The sequence below is a fragment of the Rhinolophus hipposideros genome (genome assembly GCF_964194185.1).
Source record: "Rhinolophus hipposideros genome assembly, contig: HAP1_SCAFFOLD_175, whole genome shotgun sequence".
Classification (NCBI taxonomy): Eukaryota; Metazoa; Chordata; class Mammalia; order Chiroptera; family Rhinolophidae; genus Rhinolophus; species Rhinolophus hipposideros.
Window position 1 is genome coordinate 109,281 of NW_027669414.1, and position 20,237 is coordinate 129,517.

The following is a 20,237-nucleotide window of genomic DNA, read 5'->3' on the forward strand; positions in this document are numbered from 1 at the left end:
TTTAATAAAATTATTAGGTAGAAACAGCCACTCTACCAAGTCAGTTTGTTGAATTATCACCGCTGTAGGTAAATGGGGGATCTCATATGCGAGATTCCTCAAGAGGCAGAGCAGTGGAATTATTCACAGGGGGATCCCCACCCCCGGGATTCCATGGACCGGTGTAAGCAATCAGGGGAGGTCTGGAAACGCTTTTCTCAGTATAAGGCACTTGGGGGGGTCCGAGACGACCTTCTCCCTCTCTAGCAACCTTAAGCCTCACAAGCTGTCCCTGAAGAATCTTTATTTGTTGAGAAAGTGTATAAATTGGATCTGAAGGCTGTCTGCTTTCTTGAGCTGCAGCCACTACTGGGGGACATTTTCCCCTATCAACCTTAGCTGCAGCCTCTTCCAAACCTTCCTGATCTTGCAGATCTAATTCTTCCCATAGCTCATCCGGCACTTCCTGATAAGCAGGTTCATTATTGTATATCGGAGCTCCCTCCCCCTCCTCTCCTTCCTCCGGAGCAGAGGCAGAAACGGGAAGCTCCACATTCCCTGCCTGCTTTACCTTCTCTAGCCTACAGCCCTCATGTCTAAGATCTAAGCAGTCTCTAATTAAAGTCCATAGCCCAAATGTCTCTACTGGGACCCGTTGAGGTCCATGGGCAGTATAATATTCCTGCACTCTTTCTCCAACCTTTTCCCAAGTTTCCAGGCTGACGGTACCTTTATCTGGAAACCAAGGGCAAACTTTTTTTACAAATTCTAAAAATTTATCTAACTGTTCTCTGCTCACCCTGCTGCCACGGGCGGCGAGTAATTTCTTAAGTCCTCTAACATAAAGGTCCTTGCTGCTAGCGTGACCCATCTCTTTTCCCTAACCTCGGCCCTTCTTTCACACACTGAAAACAATCATTCACACACTCATTCGACCGAGGGGGACCGTGTCTCACTCACCGTGCATCCAATGAAATAAGCTCCGCTTTGTGAGCCGGGCCCTGACCACACGGTGTTCCTCGCTGTTACCCCCGTGTCCAGGTCCCTGTTCGGGCGCCACTTGTCGGAGCCTGCCGACTAGACGAACAGTCCCTGGAAGGGGGAGCGGGAATGAAAAAAGAGACACACACATATGATGATGCTGCAGGTCTCCAGTGATGCTGGAGCAATGATTTAATCACCTTCACCAATATATATACCCTAGGGGTACGTGCAGTTTAACAATAACATGGGTGCATTACCTCAAGCAAAATAAATTTTTAACTTTTACACAGAAACTACAAAATCATCACAAAGTTTCCTAGTCATAATTATTATAGAAAAGAGACTACTAAAATGTCATGATAGCCACCAGTTATCTGTGTCTGGGAAACTGGCCAGTTCCATCTCATTCCTTAGCAACTTGTAAACATTCTCAAGGTCCTTTACCTTAGAAGCTGAGACAAGTTAACTATATATTAGCCAGTTCACAAGGTTTCTGAGAAACAAGAAATCATGGCTCCCCACAGGTGGGGGGTTCACAGTATGAGGGATATAAATGATGAACGTCTAAGTATTACCTTGTTTTGTACACCTGAAACTAATAAATGAATTAATTAATAAAAAAAAATAAATAAAATTTTAAAAAAATGAGCAGCGGACCAGCCTGCGTGGTGAGTGCGAACCAGGCTGCCGGGCTGCTCCAGTCCGGAGCATCTCCCCGCTGGCGGGCTCCACCAGGGCCCCGCCTCCCGCCTGCTCCCCGCCTCCTCAAAACGCTGCCTGGGTGGACTGCCTTTTACTCCTTGCCCGAAGCGAGGCCCCTTCGCGCCATCCGAGACTCCACGGGGCCTCTACCACTTCCCTGGAGGTGGCAGAAGACAGACAGACAGGGGTTGGGAGTTGGGGAGGAGGGGGGACGGACGCACAGCGTGGGACAGCGACTGGGACAGACGTACTAGGTCTGAGTTGAAGTGGCAGCCTCCCCACCAGACTGTGGTTGTGCCCGGGGCTGGGCTCCGTTACGGAGGCAGTGCCCGGGCGCTGGCAGTCACCTTGGGACCCCGGGGCAGGCCTCCAGGGTCTGCGGATTGCCGCCGGGCTCCGAGCCCCGCCCGGGGTCCCGCATGCGGGAGGAGAGGACCGGCCTCAAGCATCCTTCTTGTGTGGGTTGTGTGCATGCCCGCCTGCCTGCTTTTCCCCTGTGCTGGTCTCTCCTGGAGCCGGAGGGCACGTGTGCTCCCAACTCCTGCCGTTTTGTCCCTGCTCTTTTGGTGCTGTGGGCGGGGCCACCGAGGTCTGCGGGAACGGAGGGCGCCTGGCGCTCCTGGGAGATGAAAGGGGGGCGGGGAGGGGTCGTGGTGCCAGCCATCAGAGACGGAGCTATCCGGTGGGGTGGGGCGGGTGGCGTCCCCCTTGGTCCGGTGTCGGGCGACACCCGGAGTCTCTGTCTCGGGGCCCAGGTGCAGGCAGAGCGATGGTCGTGCCCTGGGCTCGGTACGAGGTGTCAAGCACCAGCATGTCCTTGGCTGGAGAAAGCCGCCCAAGGCCGAGGCAGGCCTGCGCCTGCAGGCAGATCGGGGCTTGGGCCTTGGGGGCGGGGCGAACGGCTGCTGGCAGAAGGCTTGCGGGAGGGAAGGGGACTAAGAAGGGGGTGCGTGGGGGGGAAGCCCGGGCCGAAGGGCCTGGCGTGGGGCCGGGGCAGCGAGATTGTAGTGCCGTGTGGCGCCACCCATTCCTCTCCCCCTGCTCACCAGCCCCCCCAGCGCCACCCCTGGCCTGGGTTTATTAGGCGGGCTGGGCCACTCCCGAAAGACTAGGGCCGGGGCAGCCGCAAAAGGAGTGGCGGGCCGAAGCCGAGGGCACCCGGTATTCCCGGGCGGTCCCCCATCCAAGTACTGACCAGGCCCGACCCTGCTTAGCTTCCCAGATCAGAGGACATCGGGCGCGTTCAAGGTGCTGTGGCCACAGACGCTGGGAGCAGGCCCCCGCGCCACAACCATAAAATATCTAGAAGAAAATATGGGAAGAAACTTCATGGACATTACCCGGAGTAAGATTTTTACTGATATATCCCCTCGCGCGAGCGAAGTAAGAGAAAAAATAAACATGTGTGATGACATCAAACTGAAAAGTTTTTTCACAGCAAAGGAAACCATCAATAAAACAAAAAGGGATCCTACTGTATGGGAAAAGATATTTGCCAATGATATATCTGATAAGGGATTAATATCACAAATGTATAAAAAACTTACTCAACTCAACTCCAAAAAAACAAACAACCCAATTAAAAAATGGGCAGAGGACTTGGGGAGACATTTCTCTAAAAAGGACATACAGAAGGCAAGAAGACATATGAAGAAATGCTCAACCTCACTAACCATCAGAGAAATGCAAATAAAAACCACAATGAGATACCACCTCACTCCAGTCAAAATGGCTATTATCAATAAATCAACAAACAACAAATGCTGGCGCGGATGTGGATAAAAGGGAACGCTAGTGCACTGTTGGTGGGACTGCAGATTAGTGCAGCCACTATGGAAAACAGTATGGAGGTATCTCAGGAATCTGAAAATGGAACTACCCTATGATCCAGTAATTCCACTCCTAGGCATCTACCCGGAGAAATTCAAAACTCCAATTCAAAAATCTGTATGCACTCCTATGTTTATTGCAGCACTTTACACAATAGCCAAGATATGGAAACGACCAAAATGCCCATCGGTAGATGACCTAAATTTTCATGAACATTAGAAGCAAAAAATAAAAATAAAAAGAAGAGAGAGAGAGAGAGAGAGAGAGAGAGAGAGAGAGAGAGAGAGAGAGAGAGAGAGAGAGAAATTTAAAAATATTTTTAAAATCCTAACCTTTTCCTGGCTTTGCAAATTCAACCTAGGCTGGGGCACTCCTTCAGCGCTTAGCCAGGCCATTCACAAGTGCTTCTTACCCTTTCCTTCCTGCTACACTGAGCCCAGAGATCAGCCAATGGTGAAAGCTTAGAGTTTTCTTGTGTCTTTCCTGAGCAGGCATCCTGCCTTGAGGATGTGTGTGTCTAAATTTCCAGCATACAGGAGTGCCTTTGAATACCTCAATTTTACAAAGAAACTCCATCTCTAGCTCTTCACCCATGGCTTTCACTGGTCTATTGTGTGCCTCAATCTATAATGTTTTGTCCTTACTGGCTGTGGGTTGACAGTTTGCCTTACATTGCTTTTGCAGACCGCCTGCCTCTTTTCACCAGGAGTGAGTTCTGAAGTAGTCAAAAGGGGGCAGTGCTTTGTGTGTCTTTTAGCTTTCAGACAGGTTTGAACATACAAATACCTCTTTGTTAACAAGCTCTGTTCTGCGCCCTCTGAAACACAGCCAAGGGTCCCATATCAGGAATACAGGCCCCCTTCTTGAAGACCACCACCAGCACTGTCCTTACCAGGCAGTGGGTTGGAACAAAGGCTAATTAAAATGCCACAAAACATTCTATCATTTTAAGTTGTTTTTTTCTCTCCCAGATTTAGTGTTCACTTTGTTGATATAAAGATTGGCTTGTTTTCTAGAGTTCTGTCAGAGTTGATTTTGACAATTTTATGTAATTTTTTAAAGTTTCTGTGGTGAAACAGGCTCTACGATTAGCCTCTTCTCTTTTGTGCACTTATGTCAACCCAGATATATTTTGCAGTGTGTTGTGAGTTCAATCCAGGGCCCCAAACCAACAAATTTCATAACCAAAGTAAATTGCTTTGTTACGACAAATCTTGATTATGATGAAGACTTTCTTAAATTAGAGTATCAGTTTATAAAAGTTTAAGATAAAAGTACCTAAGGTAAATTTTGAAATCTGAAAGATTAATGAGGACAACAGTTGTATATGACGTTAATTCTCATTCTATCTTTCAAATTTCTGTATTTTGTGATGTAATTTTTTCAGAGAATGGAGAGACTAAAGTATATTATTGGGTATTGTGACATGACTTGACTAGTTGAGGTGTTGACTTTCTCTACATGACCTATATTTTAATGTTCAGTAGACAATGGGAGAAAAGATTTGAAGGTGGAACACCATAGGAGTTCAGTGAATAGACTTGAAGATATTCCAGTTACCAAGAAGGCAATCATTTAAGCAGTTTATCAGAATGAACGAGAAGAGTGTAAAAACCTTAGATTCCCTGGAACCCAGCGGTCTAGATTCTGATTTAATAGGTTTGTAGTGAAGCTTCAGAATCTTGTGTCTAAAAATTTACTGATATAATTCCAGTGCTCAAGCTGATTTGGACATCACTGGCAGCAAAATAGCCAATTTCTTGAATTTTCAATTCACATAGTATGGAAGGCCTCAATTAGAAAACCATCTATATGTTTGGTGAGGAATTCACATCTCCTTTGAAAAGGATCATGAGCAAGGAGTAGTTTACTGTATATTTGAGAGGCACAGATTTTTCCAGATTTTATCGTCAACTGACCTATTTAGTATAAGTTTTGTCATTTCCAAAATGTCAGACAATTTTGAAATAGTTTACAAGCTCAATATACCACTACATGCCATAGAATGAAATTCCTTTTGGAGCATAACCTTTTAAAAACGTCTCACTGTTGTTCAAATGCATCTCTACAAAACAATAAGTATGGAACCCTAGGTTGTATTTGCATTAGGGTCTGTCTGAGGTGAATGCAGGTAGGCAAAGAATAACCATCACATATGAGTGTGTGTGAGACAAACAGGATGGGGATATCTTAGGGATGGTCGAGGAGGTGCTGTCCAGAAAAGAGTTGAAATTCTCAGGATAACAGAGAAGTAACAGTGAGAGATGTCCAAAGAACTTTCAAAAGCACTCACGTGAGGATGAGTTTTATATTCAAGCCCAGAGAAGGCATGTATTAGACCATCATGGCCGCATGTGTGACTTAAGAATTTTCCTGCTCCCTATCCTTTTCTCATTGGGCATATTCCCACCCAGGAACCAACTTGACAAGATGGAAAGGAGAAGAATCTATGGTTGTGAGGCCTGGCAAAAAAAAAAACAAACAAAAAAGTTTATTCTACTAATTACACAACAGAGTGTTTTCATTCTGCCTACCCCCATGCTTTTTTGGTTTGTTTTCTAAGAGATGTTGTTTCCTCTCCAGAATAAGGAATTTATGAGGCAATTTATTAGTGGTACTCACAGTGGCCACGTCCCTATACCTACTGGGGCCATGTTTCTCCTCCTTAAAACTAGGCCAGAAACCAGTATTCACAAGGAATGGAGTTGGCTCCTTGCTTGGCTTGGGCTCAGCTTGTGCTCTGACAACCAGAATATCTCTGGGCCCTGCCCCAATGCTGGTCTCAGTTTAGGGCCCTGGATCTCAGGCTTACAAAACCTGTGACTTAGGGCCAGTTGTGTGGCTTGGATATGGCCCCTGCTCCCATACTTATCTTTTTTCTAGATCTCCCATCTTTCCTTTGAGGACCCCAGTGTCTCTGACCCCTGTTCTGACTGACGACTGCTAAGAAACCCTCTGGGGTTGCCAAAGAGCTCCCTGCCCTGACTCCATTTCTGGTTCCAGACTTGCTTCTGGTTCTAGCCTTGCTTCTGGTTTTAGGCTCCCTTCAAGCTAGGATCAGACTGGGCTTGGGATCTGCCTCTTACACAACCTTAGAGGGACTGAGGATCATGTCCTGGAAAGAGAGGCAATGTTCTCAAACAACAAAGTGTCAACTGATTGTCATTGGTGCTAATTCAATGTCAAGAGGATTTACAATTTGTGGTGTGGTGAAAGAGGGAAGTTTATTCAATGTAAACTGCTCAAGTGTGATACAGCAAAGCTATGGTGGAGCTCAATAGTGCTACAGTTCAATTAAGAGACAGCACGACTGTGCGTCTGCATGGATTTGAGATGGCCCTGGGGCACGGCCCCTCTCTGGCTTGATAGTTCTGCTCTGCTACAGTCTTGTCTGGCCCACTCCACCTGCTCTCCTCCACTCAGCTCTGGTCTGCCCTGCTTTGGTGAGATGTCTTCGGTATTTCAACTCCAACTAGGTCAACTCAGCCTTCAATAACAAGGGAGAGTGTGGTCTCGAATGGGGTTGGAGGGGGTGATTTATACAGAGAGAAGTCCCCACCCCAGGTCCCTGATTGGTCTTTATGCCCATGAGAATGTCAAATCTCAATTTAATTGGTCCAAAAATCACGGTCTTATTTGGTCAGAATGGAGCCACTCTGTTTGGTCGGTGTAAATGCTAATGGGGTTATAGCTGTGCAGTTCCAGCTCTTATTGAAAGAAGAAACAGCTCAATCCTTTTGGTTGAAATACAATTCCAGGATCTCCTCTGTACAGGTTAGCTCCAATGGTAGGAACACAGTGCAGGCAGAATGTTCTGTTCAGTGTGGGAGGCACGCAGCTTAGAGCAGGTTTCTCCCTGAAGGGCAGTTTGCCTGAGAGGCCCTTGTTTAGAAATGGCTGCTAGGCTCTGTTATCATAATTGAGCTCAGTTAGCCATCAGGAGCCCTTCTTGGTGGGTATCTTCTCAAGATCACCAAAAGTAGCTGCTGGATATGTTGCCCATCTCCACCCTACCCAACAGTTTCCGGGAGAATTTCCAAGGAAGTCAGTTTGAGCTCTGATTACTTGCATGCAGATGCTGGAGCTCTGTTGGGCAGCACGTTATTTGCCCTGTAGCCTGACCACCCCCATATGTGTCTGTGGCCTGTCCTCTCAGGAGTCCAGTTAATACAAGGAACATTTTAAAGGCAAATAATGTGTGTGCCTGTCTTACATGATCCACGTTATTGGAAGACTTTAGCTTGTTCACAGGCAAACACATACATATCACACAGATATTACATGTGTTGTGATTGACATTTTTTTTCCTTCATGAGACTCATCCGGTGGCATATTTCTCAGTGAAGGCTTTAATGAACCTGGTTTCACCTAATTTATTTTTTCTAACTACAATTATTTTTCCTAACTACACATGTAATATATACACATATGTTAGAAATAATTATATACAATGAAAGTTGAAAATAAAAAATCCAAAATCTATCCCTAAACCATCTTTCTATCCCATTCCTCTCTTTGAAGAACATGGAAGAAAGTGGGTGTTTGTCCTCACAAACTCTATGCATTTATAGGAATATCAAAATATATGTAAATATATATTTTCATAAATATTATTGAATTATTTGTACATGCAAATTACATTTTTGACCTAAGATGTACAAAGAGCTCACCATAACATATAAGTGCATATAAATTTATCTTCTTCTTTTAAATTGCTCCATAATTTTTCCAGTGTATGGGTGAAACATAAATTAATGAGTCATAACCTTATTGATAGACCTGTGAGTGGTTTAGAGTCTTTTACTGATACAAGCAGTGTCGAATGAATGAATGTCTCTTATTTAGAGAATAAGAACTGTGTGTATGAGATAATTTTAGAAGTAGGTTTACTAGGGCAAAGGGTATCCCCCTTTTAAATTTCTACAAATATTGATTAAGATATGTAGAAGTTGTATCAATTGACACCTTCATAAACAGTGTATGAGGTTTTGTTTTTCTATAGCCTATCTCAGAATGTCAGTCAAGTGTTTGATTTGTTCCATTGGCATATTATTTTGGTTTTATTTTTAATTTATTGCTTAGAATCACCATATTTCCTCTTTGGGTGAACTATCTTCTATCTTTTGCCAGTTTTCCTTTTGGATTGTGGGGATTTTCTTCTGGATGTATAGGAACCATTTATATATTGAAATGATTATGTTTTACTGTCTTTTGAGTCATGAGCCTCCACCCTGCCTCACCCATATTGCTGCTTGTCAAGGCTGTGTTTTCAGTTGAATTAACTAATTCTTTTCTTCTATGAGCTCTGGATTTTGTGTCATAATTGACAGACTTTTCTTTTTTTCTGTTATTATAATTACCTACTTTTTTTCATTTAAGTATTGATCCATCTGGGGAATTCATTTTACTGAAATACATGAAAGTAAGAATCAATGACATTGAGTGCTTGCTGTCAATCAAAAATTGTGTTACCTTTCCATAATATAAAACTGAAATGGAAACATGACAGCCACATCAAGGACGGATTTTCTAGTCCTTTTGACTCGAATGTGTGACCAGTAAACAATTATAAAATATGCAAAGAAGTGGTATGTGTCACCTACAGGCCAAGACTTTTAAGAAGTTCTCTGTCCGGTTTACCATCTAGACATAGGCAACAGAGGAGCCTATTTGAAATATGGTAACATAAGTTACCAGGAACTTGGGTCTCTGAATCACCAGGGGCAAGATAACTGTTCAGTGACCAGTCACATCTTCAGTGACTATTACATGAAGGAGAAATACACTTCCATTGTAATAAGCCACTAAAATCTTGGGGCTTATTTATTAAAGTGGCTGGCATGGCTTTACCAATAAAGAGTCCAATGAAGAGATAGGTATCTCTAACCACTCGTATCTGAGCACACTTCATTTTATTTAGTGAGTGTTCTGCCCACTGCCGATGAAAGGGAATTGCTAGTAACCTAGCATCTGTAAAGGACCTGGAATGGAGCTGATAAATCAGCTGGTGATGTTTAGAGTTAACCACATATTCAAGTGAGAATTCTGTTCAGTGCACCTGTGTCATCCACATGAGTAGACCAGAACTTGGCAGAATCTGAAAGTAAAAAACAGAGGTATATCAAACCAGTCAAAGCTTCTTATAATTCACCTATTAATCATCATAATGCATTTCAAAGAAGACATCTAGGACAAATTTAAATTAGAGTTGTATACCAGGACAACAGTAGAATACTAATTCTGGCTGAAGGCAACAGAGTTACCTATTGCATAGGAAATTTATTAATGACCTATACCATCCAAAATAGGCATCATTTGTCAACACGAATGGAGAACCAAAGATTTTATCTGTGGAATACATGAAGAAGGAACTTGATGAACAAATAAAAAACAAATATTTGGTGCTTAAGCTGAGGTTGATTGAAAAGCGTGACTGTATGAACTTTTCCTCTTGGCTGTCTGGCATGAGCCAGATTTTACAAGTAGTTCTTTGAAGAACTACTTGGAAAACCAATCTAGTGCTTTACAGTAGTATTGAAGTAGTTTGTGAGTGCATCTTCTATTCATTTTTGCTGCAATCTCTTCAAAACCATTTGTGAATCTTTAATCAAAGCGTTCAATGAAGGGAACACCTTGGAAACTGAAAGTTTTGAAGCCTTTAGCAAATTGGAATTATTAAAAACGGAGTGTGTAAATAGGAAGCCATTGAATTTGTCACTACCAAAGCGAGGAAGGATGTGAATTAAACACAGAGAGCTCGGTGTATCTGGTTTAAGTTTGAAATGTTATAACTGTGTTTTGTAATTTCCTCCCTTTTGAGAAGAATTTTTTGATGAGCTTCCTGGGGATGAATTTGCATTTGTATTGAATGGAATGAAATAGAAAAGGCCTGTTATTTTGCAACATCTCCATTTGGTTTGGCAAAACATTCAAGATAATCAGAAATGGAAACAACTTATTTGCTGAGTTTTATGGCATAAAATATTTATCTAAGAATGGCAGTGTCAATGAAATAATGAAGACAATGATGACGAAAATATTTGGACTAAAATATTTAAACATTTTCACATATAAAAGCATAAATCATAAGCTCTACATAGTAGAATTTCCTTGAACTTTCCAGGAATCTCACCATAGGTAGAAACAGCATTTTTTTTCCAATAAAATATGGGCTACAGAGAAGTGTCAATTAAAGGCATCAATAAATTCAAATTCATTAATGATAAAATGCAAACTTGAAGAATATTGCCATTTTATAAACCGACTAAAAATAACAAGTTGGAGCACCAGAAAAGGAGGAGAAATATTTGAAGAAATAAAGGTTAAAATATTTTCAAGTATGATGGAAAATATCAAACAGGTTCAACAGCTCAAAGAGAACCTTAGAGGCCTGAATAGAAAACACATCATACACAACCATATCATCGTCAAATTCCTGAAAACCAATCATGAAGAAAAAATGTCTCAAAAAGTAGCGAGAGAAATAAAAAAGGCAGATTTTATAGAGAAGAACTATGTAACAGGGAAGGCTGACTTCTAATCCAAGCATTACATCAAGAAGACAATGGAATTACATTTTCAAAGTGCTGAAAGAAAATAACCATGCCAACATAGAATTCTATGCCCAGTTAAAGAATTCTTTAAAAAGAAAGAGGAAATAAAGGCATTGATTGATCCCTAGTCAAAGAAGAAATCACAAGGGAAATAGGAACTTATTTTGAAATGAATGGTAATGAAAATTTCTGGGTATAGTTAAAACTGCATTTAAAACAAAATGTGTAACATTAAAGGCTTTCAGAGAAAAGAATAAATGTTTAAATCCATGGCTTGAACTACCACATTAAAAAGCTTGAAAATAGAAAGAAAATTAAAGTAAAAGTAGAAAACAAGAAGCAATAAAGAAAAGAAATCAATGAATTAGTGAATGGAGAAATCATAAAGAAAATTCAGAAAGCCAAAATTTGGTTCTTGGAAAAACATGATGTCATCAGTAATCCCTTGATCAAGACATAAAAGGATGTAATACACATGGTCAATATCAAGAATTGCACAGGAGACATCACTGGGAGCTTTAAAATGATGCTAAGAAAATAATTAATGGCCACTTATGAATATGGGTCCTTGTAAGATAAGACATACCTAAACTGACCCAGTAAGAAACACGACATCTGAATGGTATTTCATTTGTTAAAGAAAATGAATTTGAAATGCAAAGCCTTCCCAGAAAAACTGAAGGCCCCAATGATTTCACTGGTGAATTCTTCAAATATTTAAGGGAAAAATAAAGAAATGATATTAATTATACATCATAAATTTCAAAAAATAGAAGAGGAGGATTATTGACCAGCTCATTTCCTGAAGGCAACATAACCCTGATATCAAAACTTGAGAAAGATGGTACAAGTAAATGGAAGTACAGACCCATATGTCTCATCATCACAGGAACAAATATTGACAAAGTAGTCACAAAACAGAGCAATATTGAAAATCATCATATGACATGATCAAATGTGAGTCATCCTAGGAATGCAATGTTGGTATCATATTTTTTTAAATTTATGTATTGGGGTGACAATTGTTAATGAAATTACATAATTTCAGGTGTACAATTCTGTATTACATCATCTATAAATCCCAGTATGTGTTCACCACCCAGAGTCAGTTCTCCTTCCATCACCATATATTTGATACCCCTTACCCTCATCTCCCTCCCCCCACACCCCTTACCCTCTGGTAACCACTAAACTATTGTCTGTGTCTATGAGTTTTTGTTTCTCATTTGTTTGTCTTGTTCTTTTGTTGGTTTTGGTTTATATACCACATATCAGTGAAATCATAGGGTTCTCTGCTTTTTCTGTCTGACTTATTTTACTTAGCAATATACTCTCAAGATCCATCCATGTTGTCACAAATGTTCTTATATCATCTTTCCTTAACGCTGAATAGTATTCCATTGTGTATATATACCACAACTTCTTTATCCATTCATCTATCGAAGGACATTTTGGTTGTTTCCATGTCTTGGCCACCGTAAACTAAGCTGCAATGAACATTGGAGCACACGTGTCTTTATGTATAAATGATTTCAAATTCTTTGGGTAGATACCCCGGAGAGGGATTGCTGGGTCATATGGTAATTCTATTTGTAATTTTTTGAGGAACCTCCACACTGCCTTCCATAGCGGCTGCACCAGTCTGGATTCCCATGTTGGTGTCATATTAAGAAGTCATTCAACATAAAGAGAATTAGATTAAAGTAAGAAATGACATGATAATCTTAAAAGATGGATGAAAATTGTATGATAAATTTCAGTATCTATTCGTGATAAAGCATTTCAGCTTACTCAGAGTAGAGAGGATCTTTCGCAACCTGATAGAAACCACTATGAAATACCTCCAGGTAATTATTATACTTGATGTTTCCCATAGAGATGGGAACAAGGCAGTGATCCTGCACTTAGTATGTTTTCCCACGTTTTTCTGGATGTTTTAAACCAATATAATAAGACAAGTAAGAAATAAAGATTATATCAGAAGAAATAAAATGGCTTTTATGTGCCCTTCCCATAGTTGTATAGATATACTACTAAAATCTGCAAGAACTAATAAATGGACATAATCAAGTTACACTATATAAGGTAAGTTTACAAAATCAATTGTATTTTTATGTACTAGAATAACATGGGAAAGGAACTTAAAATTAGTGTTATTCAAAATGCCATAAAAATAAACAATACTTGGAAGTAAATATGCCTAAATCTATAAGATGTTCTTGAGACAAATTAAGGACATAAGTCAATACACACATAGACTATTTTCACAGATGGAAGAATCCACATTGCTAAAATGGCTATTTTCCAAATTGATCTGTAGATTCACCATAAACTCGTCATGATCCCAGAAGGCTTTCTCTCTCTCTGTCTCTCTCTTTTTTTTTTTTTGGATAAATTGACAGGTGATTCTAAAATGAATATTTAAATCTAAAGAAACTAGAATAGCAAAAACAATTTGGAAAAGAAGAAAAATGTTGGACAACTTACACAACCTAATTTCAAGAATTACTGTACAGCTTTAATAATCAAGGCAGGGTGATATTGGCTTTAGTACAGATAATAAGATCAATGATTAGAAAAAAGCCACACATAAATTGTCAACTGATTCTTTGACAGAGGTGCCAAGTTAATCCAAATTAATTAGGGAAAGGTTAGTCTTTTTACTAATGATGCTGAAAAAACCAGAAAACTATTATGGAAATAAATGAATCTCTTTGCATACTTCCTGACAAACACAAGTTTATGGATCAAATGTAAAATCAAAACTACCGTGTTTCGCCCAAAATTAGACCTAGCCGGACAATCAGCTCTATCGCATGTTTCGGAGCAAAAAATAATATAAGACTGGGTATTATATTATATCACATTATATTATATAAGACCCGGTCTTGTATTACAGTAAAATAAGACCGGGTCTTATATTAATTTTTGCTCCAAGAGATGCATTGCAACTGATTGTCCAGCTAGGTCTTATTTTCAGGGAAAGACGGTGTCTGTCTTGAGAACAACACAGGGATGAATTTTTTTTGTAATCTTGGAATAGGCAACATTTTCTTAGAGAAGACACAGAGAGCTCTAACCAAAAATGGAGAACGAAGGGGAAGAGGAGGAGAAGATGGAGAAGGAGGAGAAAGAGAAGAAAAATGGGATTTCAAAACTTTAAAAACTTTAGTTCATCAAAATACACCTCTAAAAGAATGCATAGCAGAGCCCCAGATTGAAAGAAAATGTAAGTTGAACTTTTACATAATAATGCATATTGGAAATATAATGAAAATAATACTCTATGCAAGCATAACATAAAAATCTGAAAAATACTCTTCATCTAGAGTAAAATATTGTGTCATGTAGAATCGTAACTTGCTAAATTTCAAAGATCGAAAATTTTTGCACTTGGAAACAGCTACGTCCACTACTTAGGAGGTGCATAATGTATAGAAGCACTGCCAAAAACTTGCACTCAGTGCTTGTGACAAAAAGGCCAAAATACTCTCCAGAGCATCAGAAATAGTCTTTCTCTGCTGGAATCCATTTCTGAAAACTCAGAAAAACGCAACAGCTAAAATTGGACTCTTTCCTCTGAAATGGTAGATTAGAAAAATAGTAGATACTTTTTCCACTAGCTGCCAAACTTACGTAGTGATTAAGGAGAAGTGATTATTAGTGCATAGCATTTTAGGTTCAAATGTATATGCAACTTAAAAGCACAAAAACCTAATAGTAGCCTTAACGTGTTATAATGTAAGGGTTTCATCCCAAGAAAGTTGTCAGAGCTATTACTGGTTTTACCTCGATTACCTCGATTTTTACCTCGATTTTTAGCTATAATCTTCCATGATTTATTTCTAATGATTTATATATTTAATTTGTTTCACTTGACGTAAGGATGTTTCTCAGAATGCCTAATGATGTCTTAGTTTAATAATTGTATTATGTCTGTATGATCTGTGCTTCTGGGTGTTGGTAAATTCATTTTTATATTTCCCACTCAGTTTTATAAGGACAAAAAGATGATTAAATACTCAAATATTGGCAAAATAATTGTACAGACAAGTGTGGTGACACTGCCAAAAATGAACAGTCAGTAGTGTGGTTAGTTATGAACTGATTAACTTAATGCAAACTCACCTTTGGAAAGACAACTGAAGGATTTAAGTGACAAATTTAAGGTGGGTTTTTATTTTTTTTTATTTTTTTTATTTATTTATTTTTTTTTCATTAAATAAATTTATTTGTTAAAATAATTTAACTCCAAATACAACTGTTGAATTTGCATTGAGTTATAACTACAATTCATGTTTTAATTGAAACGTCAAAGTTTAACAACTGACATTGTTACAAAACAATAAACTGTTGTTCAATTTTAAATGGTCAGTTGTATTAGAGCTCAACAATTAACTGTGAACTATGTTTTTCTCTGGGAAACCCCAAATCAATAATGATAAGTCTGTTTCCAAAACCCACTGCAGTCATTCTTGAAACCCTGATCAAGATTTAATAGATGCACAATGACACATTAAAAAAAAAATAGACCCTCCCCCATAGTCTTTAACATTTGATTGGCTAAGGAGACAATTAAAGCTTACCCAGAGCTAACACAAGACTACAAAAAACTAAAAAACAAAACAAACAAAAACTCAACACAATAAACAAAATAGCACTTTCATATTCATACACGCACAGACAATATTCCCACTGGACAACTCTTGAAAACAAAGAGCAGACATCCTTAGGCAACATTTCTTTACATAGAAAAGCAGATATCAGTAGTTTTACCACAGAAAAGTGATGGCAACTATAGCGATTAGTCAAGTTCAGTCTTAATTCTATAAACCAAAGGAGAAAATCATCAAAGCACCTTTCAATAGTTTAAGATATTATGTAATACTTTTGATCAGATGCTGGCTTGTTTTGTGTAAGTGGAACAAAATGAAAGGCATCAGTTACCATCACTACCACAGCGTAAAAGAACCAAAATAAAAGCTGCAATATAAAAGAAAAAAAATTTAACAAATGCTGCCTTTGTATAAAAAATAAGACAAAACAAAAACAAAAAAATCCTTAGCATAATAGCTAAAAAAAAGAAGTGGGTCTTTGGATCAAACCATAATATTTTTAAGGCATGTTAGAAAAACTTTCACTTATCTAGTTGCTAGTCTGATCAGGGCATAAAATAAATAGTGACACAAGGTCACAAACTTTTCTCTGTAGCCACTATTTTACTTCATGTGCCAACAAATTTAATCTTGTTCTTAAGCTTTTTATTAACATCTCAACAAACACATTCATTCAAGCTGAGTTATAGTCATACCAGATGAAATACCAACAGTAAGAGCGCACGAGGGTTTCCCCGTTTCTGGATCTTTGATGCTTTGTCACTAAATATGTAGGCTGTGTGGAAACACTGTGATCAGGCAGCCACTAAGTCAGTTATTAGTAACATCTTTACAGTAAAAGCCCACCTTATTGTCTGACACAATCACTTCTAAGTAAAACCCCAATTTGAAGATAATCTTTTCCACCTTACATTTTGCCATACTGTTCATATTATTTTTCTTATCTGCATAGCAATCCATAATGTGAATGTTATTAGATGTTTCTAATAAGTAATTTTAGTTGTGATAAATTGCTATTAAATATGGAATTCTAAAAATCAATCATTCTGAGAAGTGAGAGGCTTTAAAACTCAACCAATTCACTAACAAAATATTTGTTTCAGTAGATAAATCGTATTTCTCGAATCTTTGATTTCTCTACATGCTGAGTCGAATTTTACACAATGAAATTTGTTTCAATAGAACTGGTTAGGGCTTTTGTTCTATAAATGAGGTGCTTATAATTGGGGTATAAGAAAACCTATACTGAAGAATGCAAACATTCACAATTCAAAGACGCTGATCACCATGGCCTGGTTTCCCCCACATAGTCTGTTTTCTTATCTATGAAAAGTCCACCTTTTTCTATCCTCTAAGCTTAATGCCAATTTACTAAACACTTGGGGAGGGGGGGTGTGGGCACCAATGATTTCAATTATGTATAATAAACATTTAAATAATTTATATTCTGCAGTACGGATTTTCAGTATAGGCAATTATCTCCAACTTGTGCCAAATTCTTAGGAACAATAAACACACATGCACACATACAGTCTTCTCTCAGTTACACACATAAGACCAGAGGTTACTTGCACAAGAGTGTGAAACCAACAAAACATGGGGCAGTATGTAGATCACAGGCTCAGTGATATTGCAGTTCAAGGCCAAATTTATCTCCAGAGAATCAGCTCAAGATACTCTCTTTAGCATTTGTAACTCTGAAGTTAGTTAAAAACCCTTCTACACTTGATTGTAAAATGTATGAATAGATTTTTCCTGTGCCATTACTCATGCAAATGATAAATACTTCACGGCTATGAAAACCAAGAGTATCAGAGCTTGAGCACCTTTTCACAACAAAATATTCTCTAGCTTTATTTGCCACTTCAGTAATCAGAGCAAAATTGTTATAAGAAAATCTTAATATAATTCTCCAGGAAAATGAAAGATAAAAGGTTTTTCTGTCCCTTACCTTCCACTCTATAATTTACGTTCTACTTTTAAGCCCAAATTATTTCACATGGTTATTCAATTTTTTTAAATGCCTGCAATAAAGCTCTGCTAGAGCAAACTCGATTTTGAAAGCAGGTTAACCAAGAATCACACCACAACCATAGCCCTTAAAGGCAAGAAGGAATTTGCTGCTTAAACAAACGTAAAAATGCAAGATATTTGTAGTGTCCTGTGAGGTTCTACAAATGGGAACATGTGGATGCAGCATGGCTTCATTTTCCTTACATGATGGTACTAGTCAGTCTATCAGAACGCTTCTCGTTAGTAAGGCGAGGCAATCTCTTTGCATCCCAGTTGCTCTTCCTTCTTGTTCAGTAAAGTAATCAAGACCATACCTGCTTGGTTAACAGAGGGTGGGTTTGGGGTTGTAATTCGGATCAAACCCTTGTGAGAGCCTCCATTTTCTGTGGCAAAGCAGGTGATTTAACACATTTAAAACCAGATTGTATTTTTACACAACCTGTTCTGACTTATGCTCTACTAAGGATTGATGCATGAATTAGTTCCGTGTCACAAATTAGGATAACATCTACAATTAAGCATCAATTTTGAAAAACAGAAATGTGTCGGCTGAGCAAAGAATCTCTCCCTGTAATGCTGCTGGCAGGTCAGCTGTTATTATGTTACTTGACAGAATACATTGGTTAGAAGCACTATCTCAATGCCTGAAAATTCAGTACTCTCGTAGGAAAATATTTCTCCTTTACTTATTTCTTTTTTAAAGAAGACAAAATATTTTAATTGTAAGTGGTCACAGGAATTCTTCTGGGTTCTCTCTTGTGATTATTTTTAATTTATACAATAGTTGCTTCTGTCAACTCAGGGACCATGCCATCATAGCTTTCAAAGGAGATCACCCTGAAGATCGATTGGCTATGCCTTAAAGTTGCAGGTGCATACAGGAGACTGAGGACAATGGTGAAAACTGTAGTTACTGAACCCAAATGTTACTCAGAGACGTCAACTGACAATCACGGCTGAATTCTGAATAAGGGCAGCTATTTCACTGTAGATCACACCACATGTCCTGCAAACTCCGCAGTCGAGTAGACGGCGTTTGTATCGCCTAGGATATGGGGCAAATCCTGTCCAGGAGAGCCATTTTTGAATGCTATTGTATGTTACATGCGGAACAGCATGGGTCGTCTTTGTCAGGCTGCGCGGCATAGTTCATTTGCCTCACAATTTCTGCAAAGAGTTCATCCACCATTGTTTTACTTTTAGCAGAAGTCTCCATACAGGGGCAGCCCCACTCTTCAGCAAGGGCTCGGCCTTCATTGGATGACACTTCTCTCTCACTTTCCAGGTCCACTTTGTTCCCAACCAAGATGACTGGCACTTTCTCATACCGCTTCACGCGGATGATCCGGTCCCGCATGGGCTTGATGTCCTGGAAGCTCTGCTGGTTGACGAGGCTGTAGACGAGGATGAAGCCCTGGCCGTTCTTGATGTACAGGTCCCGCATGGACGCGAACTGCTCCGTGCCCGCCGTGTCCAGGATCTCCAGCACCGACGACGACGAGTCCACCTCGATCTCCTTGCGGTAGAAGTCCTCGATGGTGGGGTCGTATTTCTCGATGAAGGTGCCGGTCACGAACTGCACGGTCAGGGCGGATTGGCCGACCCCGCCCGAGCCCAGCACCACCACTTTGTACTCGCGCATCGTCCCTCCGCGGCCGCCCGCGACATAGACCTACGCCCGCCGCGCCGAGCTCCCGGACCCTGCCCCGGCGGCCGGCACCGCTGCCTGCCGCGGCCGCCCCCACCTCACAGCTGTCGCGGCCCCCCGGGCGCCGGCGGAAGGAGCGGCGGCCCAAGACATGGACCGATCCCGGCGGCAATGCGCCCCGCGGGGGCCGGCAGGAACTAAGGGCGAGCAGCGAACGCGAGCCGCCCGAGCCGCCCGAGCCCCCCGAGCCGCCCGAGCCGCCCGAGCCCCCCGAGCCGCCCGAGCCCCCCGAGCCGCCCGAGCCGCCCGAGCCCCCCGAGCCCCCCGAGCCGCCCGAGCCCCCCGAGCCGCCCGAGCCGCCCGAGCCCCCCGAGCCGCCCGAGCCCCCCGAGCCGCCCGAGCCGCCCGAGCCCCCCGAGCCGCCCGAGCCGCCCGAGCCCCCCGAGCCCCCCGAGCCGCCCGAGCCCCCCGAGCCGCCCGAGCCGCCCGAGCCCCCCGAGCCGCCCGAGCCCCCCGAGCCCCCCGAGCCCCCCGAGCCGCCCGAGCCCCCCGAGCCGCCCGAGCCGGCCGAGCCCCCCGAGACCCCCGAGCCGCCCGAGCCCCCCGAGCCCCCCGAGCCGCCCGAGCCCCCCGAGCCGCCCGAGCCCCCCGAGCCGCCCGAGCCGGCCGAGCCGCCCGAGACCCCCGAGCCGCCCGAGCCCCCCGAGCCGCCCGAGCCCCCCGAGCCGCCCGAGACCCCCGAGCCGCCCGAGCCGGCCGAGCCCCCCGAGCCCCCCGAGCCGCCCGAGACCCCCGAGCCGCCCGAGCCGGCCGAGCCGGCCGAGCCCCCCGAGCCCCCCGAGCCGCCCGAGCCCCCCGAGCCGCCCGAGCCCCCCGAGCCCCCCGACCCGCCCGAGCCGCCCGAGCCCCCCG

General features: G+C 41.7%; 1 protein-coding gene across 1 annotated transcript; it reads right to left on the bottom strand.

Moving 5' to 3' along the window:
• Positions 1 to 15,160: 15,160 nt before the first annotated feature.
• Positions 15,161 to 19,319, bottom strand: LOC308495601 (ras-related protein Rap-2a-like; the record flags this gene model as incomplete). The annotated part of the gene is made up of 1 exon (XM_081080569.1): positions 15,161 to 19,319. The coding sequence occupies one exon, from the start codon at positions 19,317 to 19,319 to the stop codon at positions 18,768 to 18,770; it is 552 nt and encodes a 183-aa protein (XP_080936695.1). The 3' UTR covers positions 15,161 to 18,767.
• Positions 19,320 to 20,237: the final 918 nt, after the last annotated feature.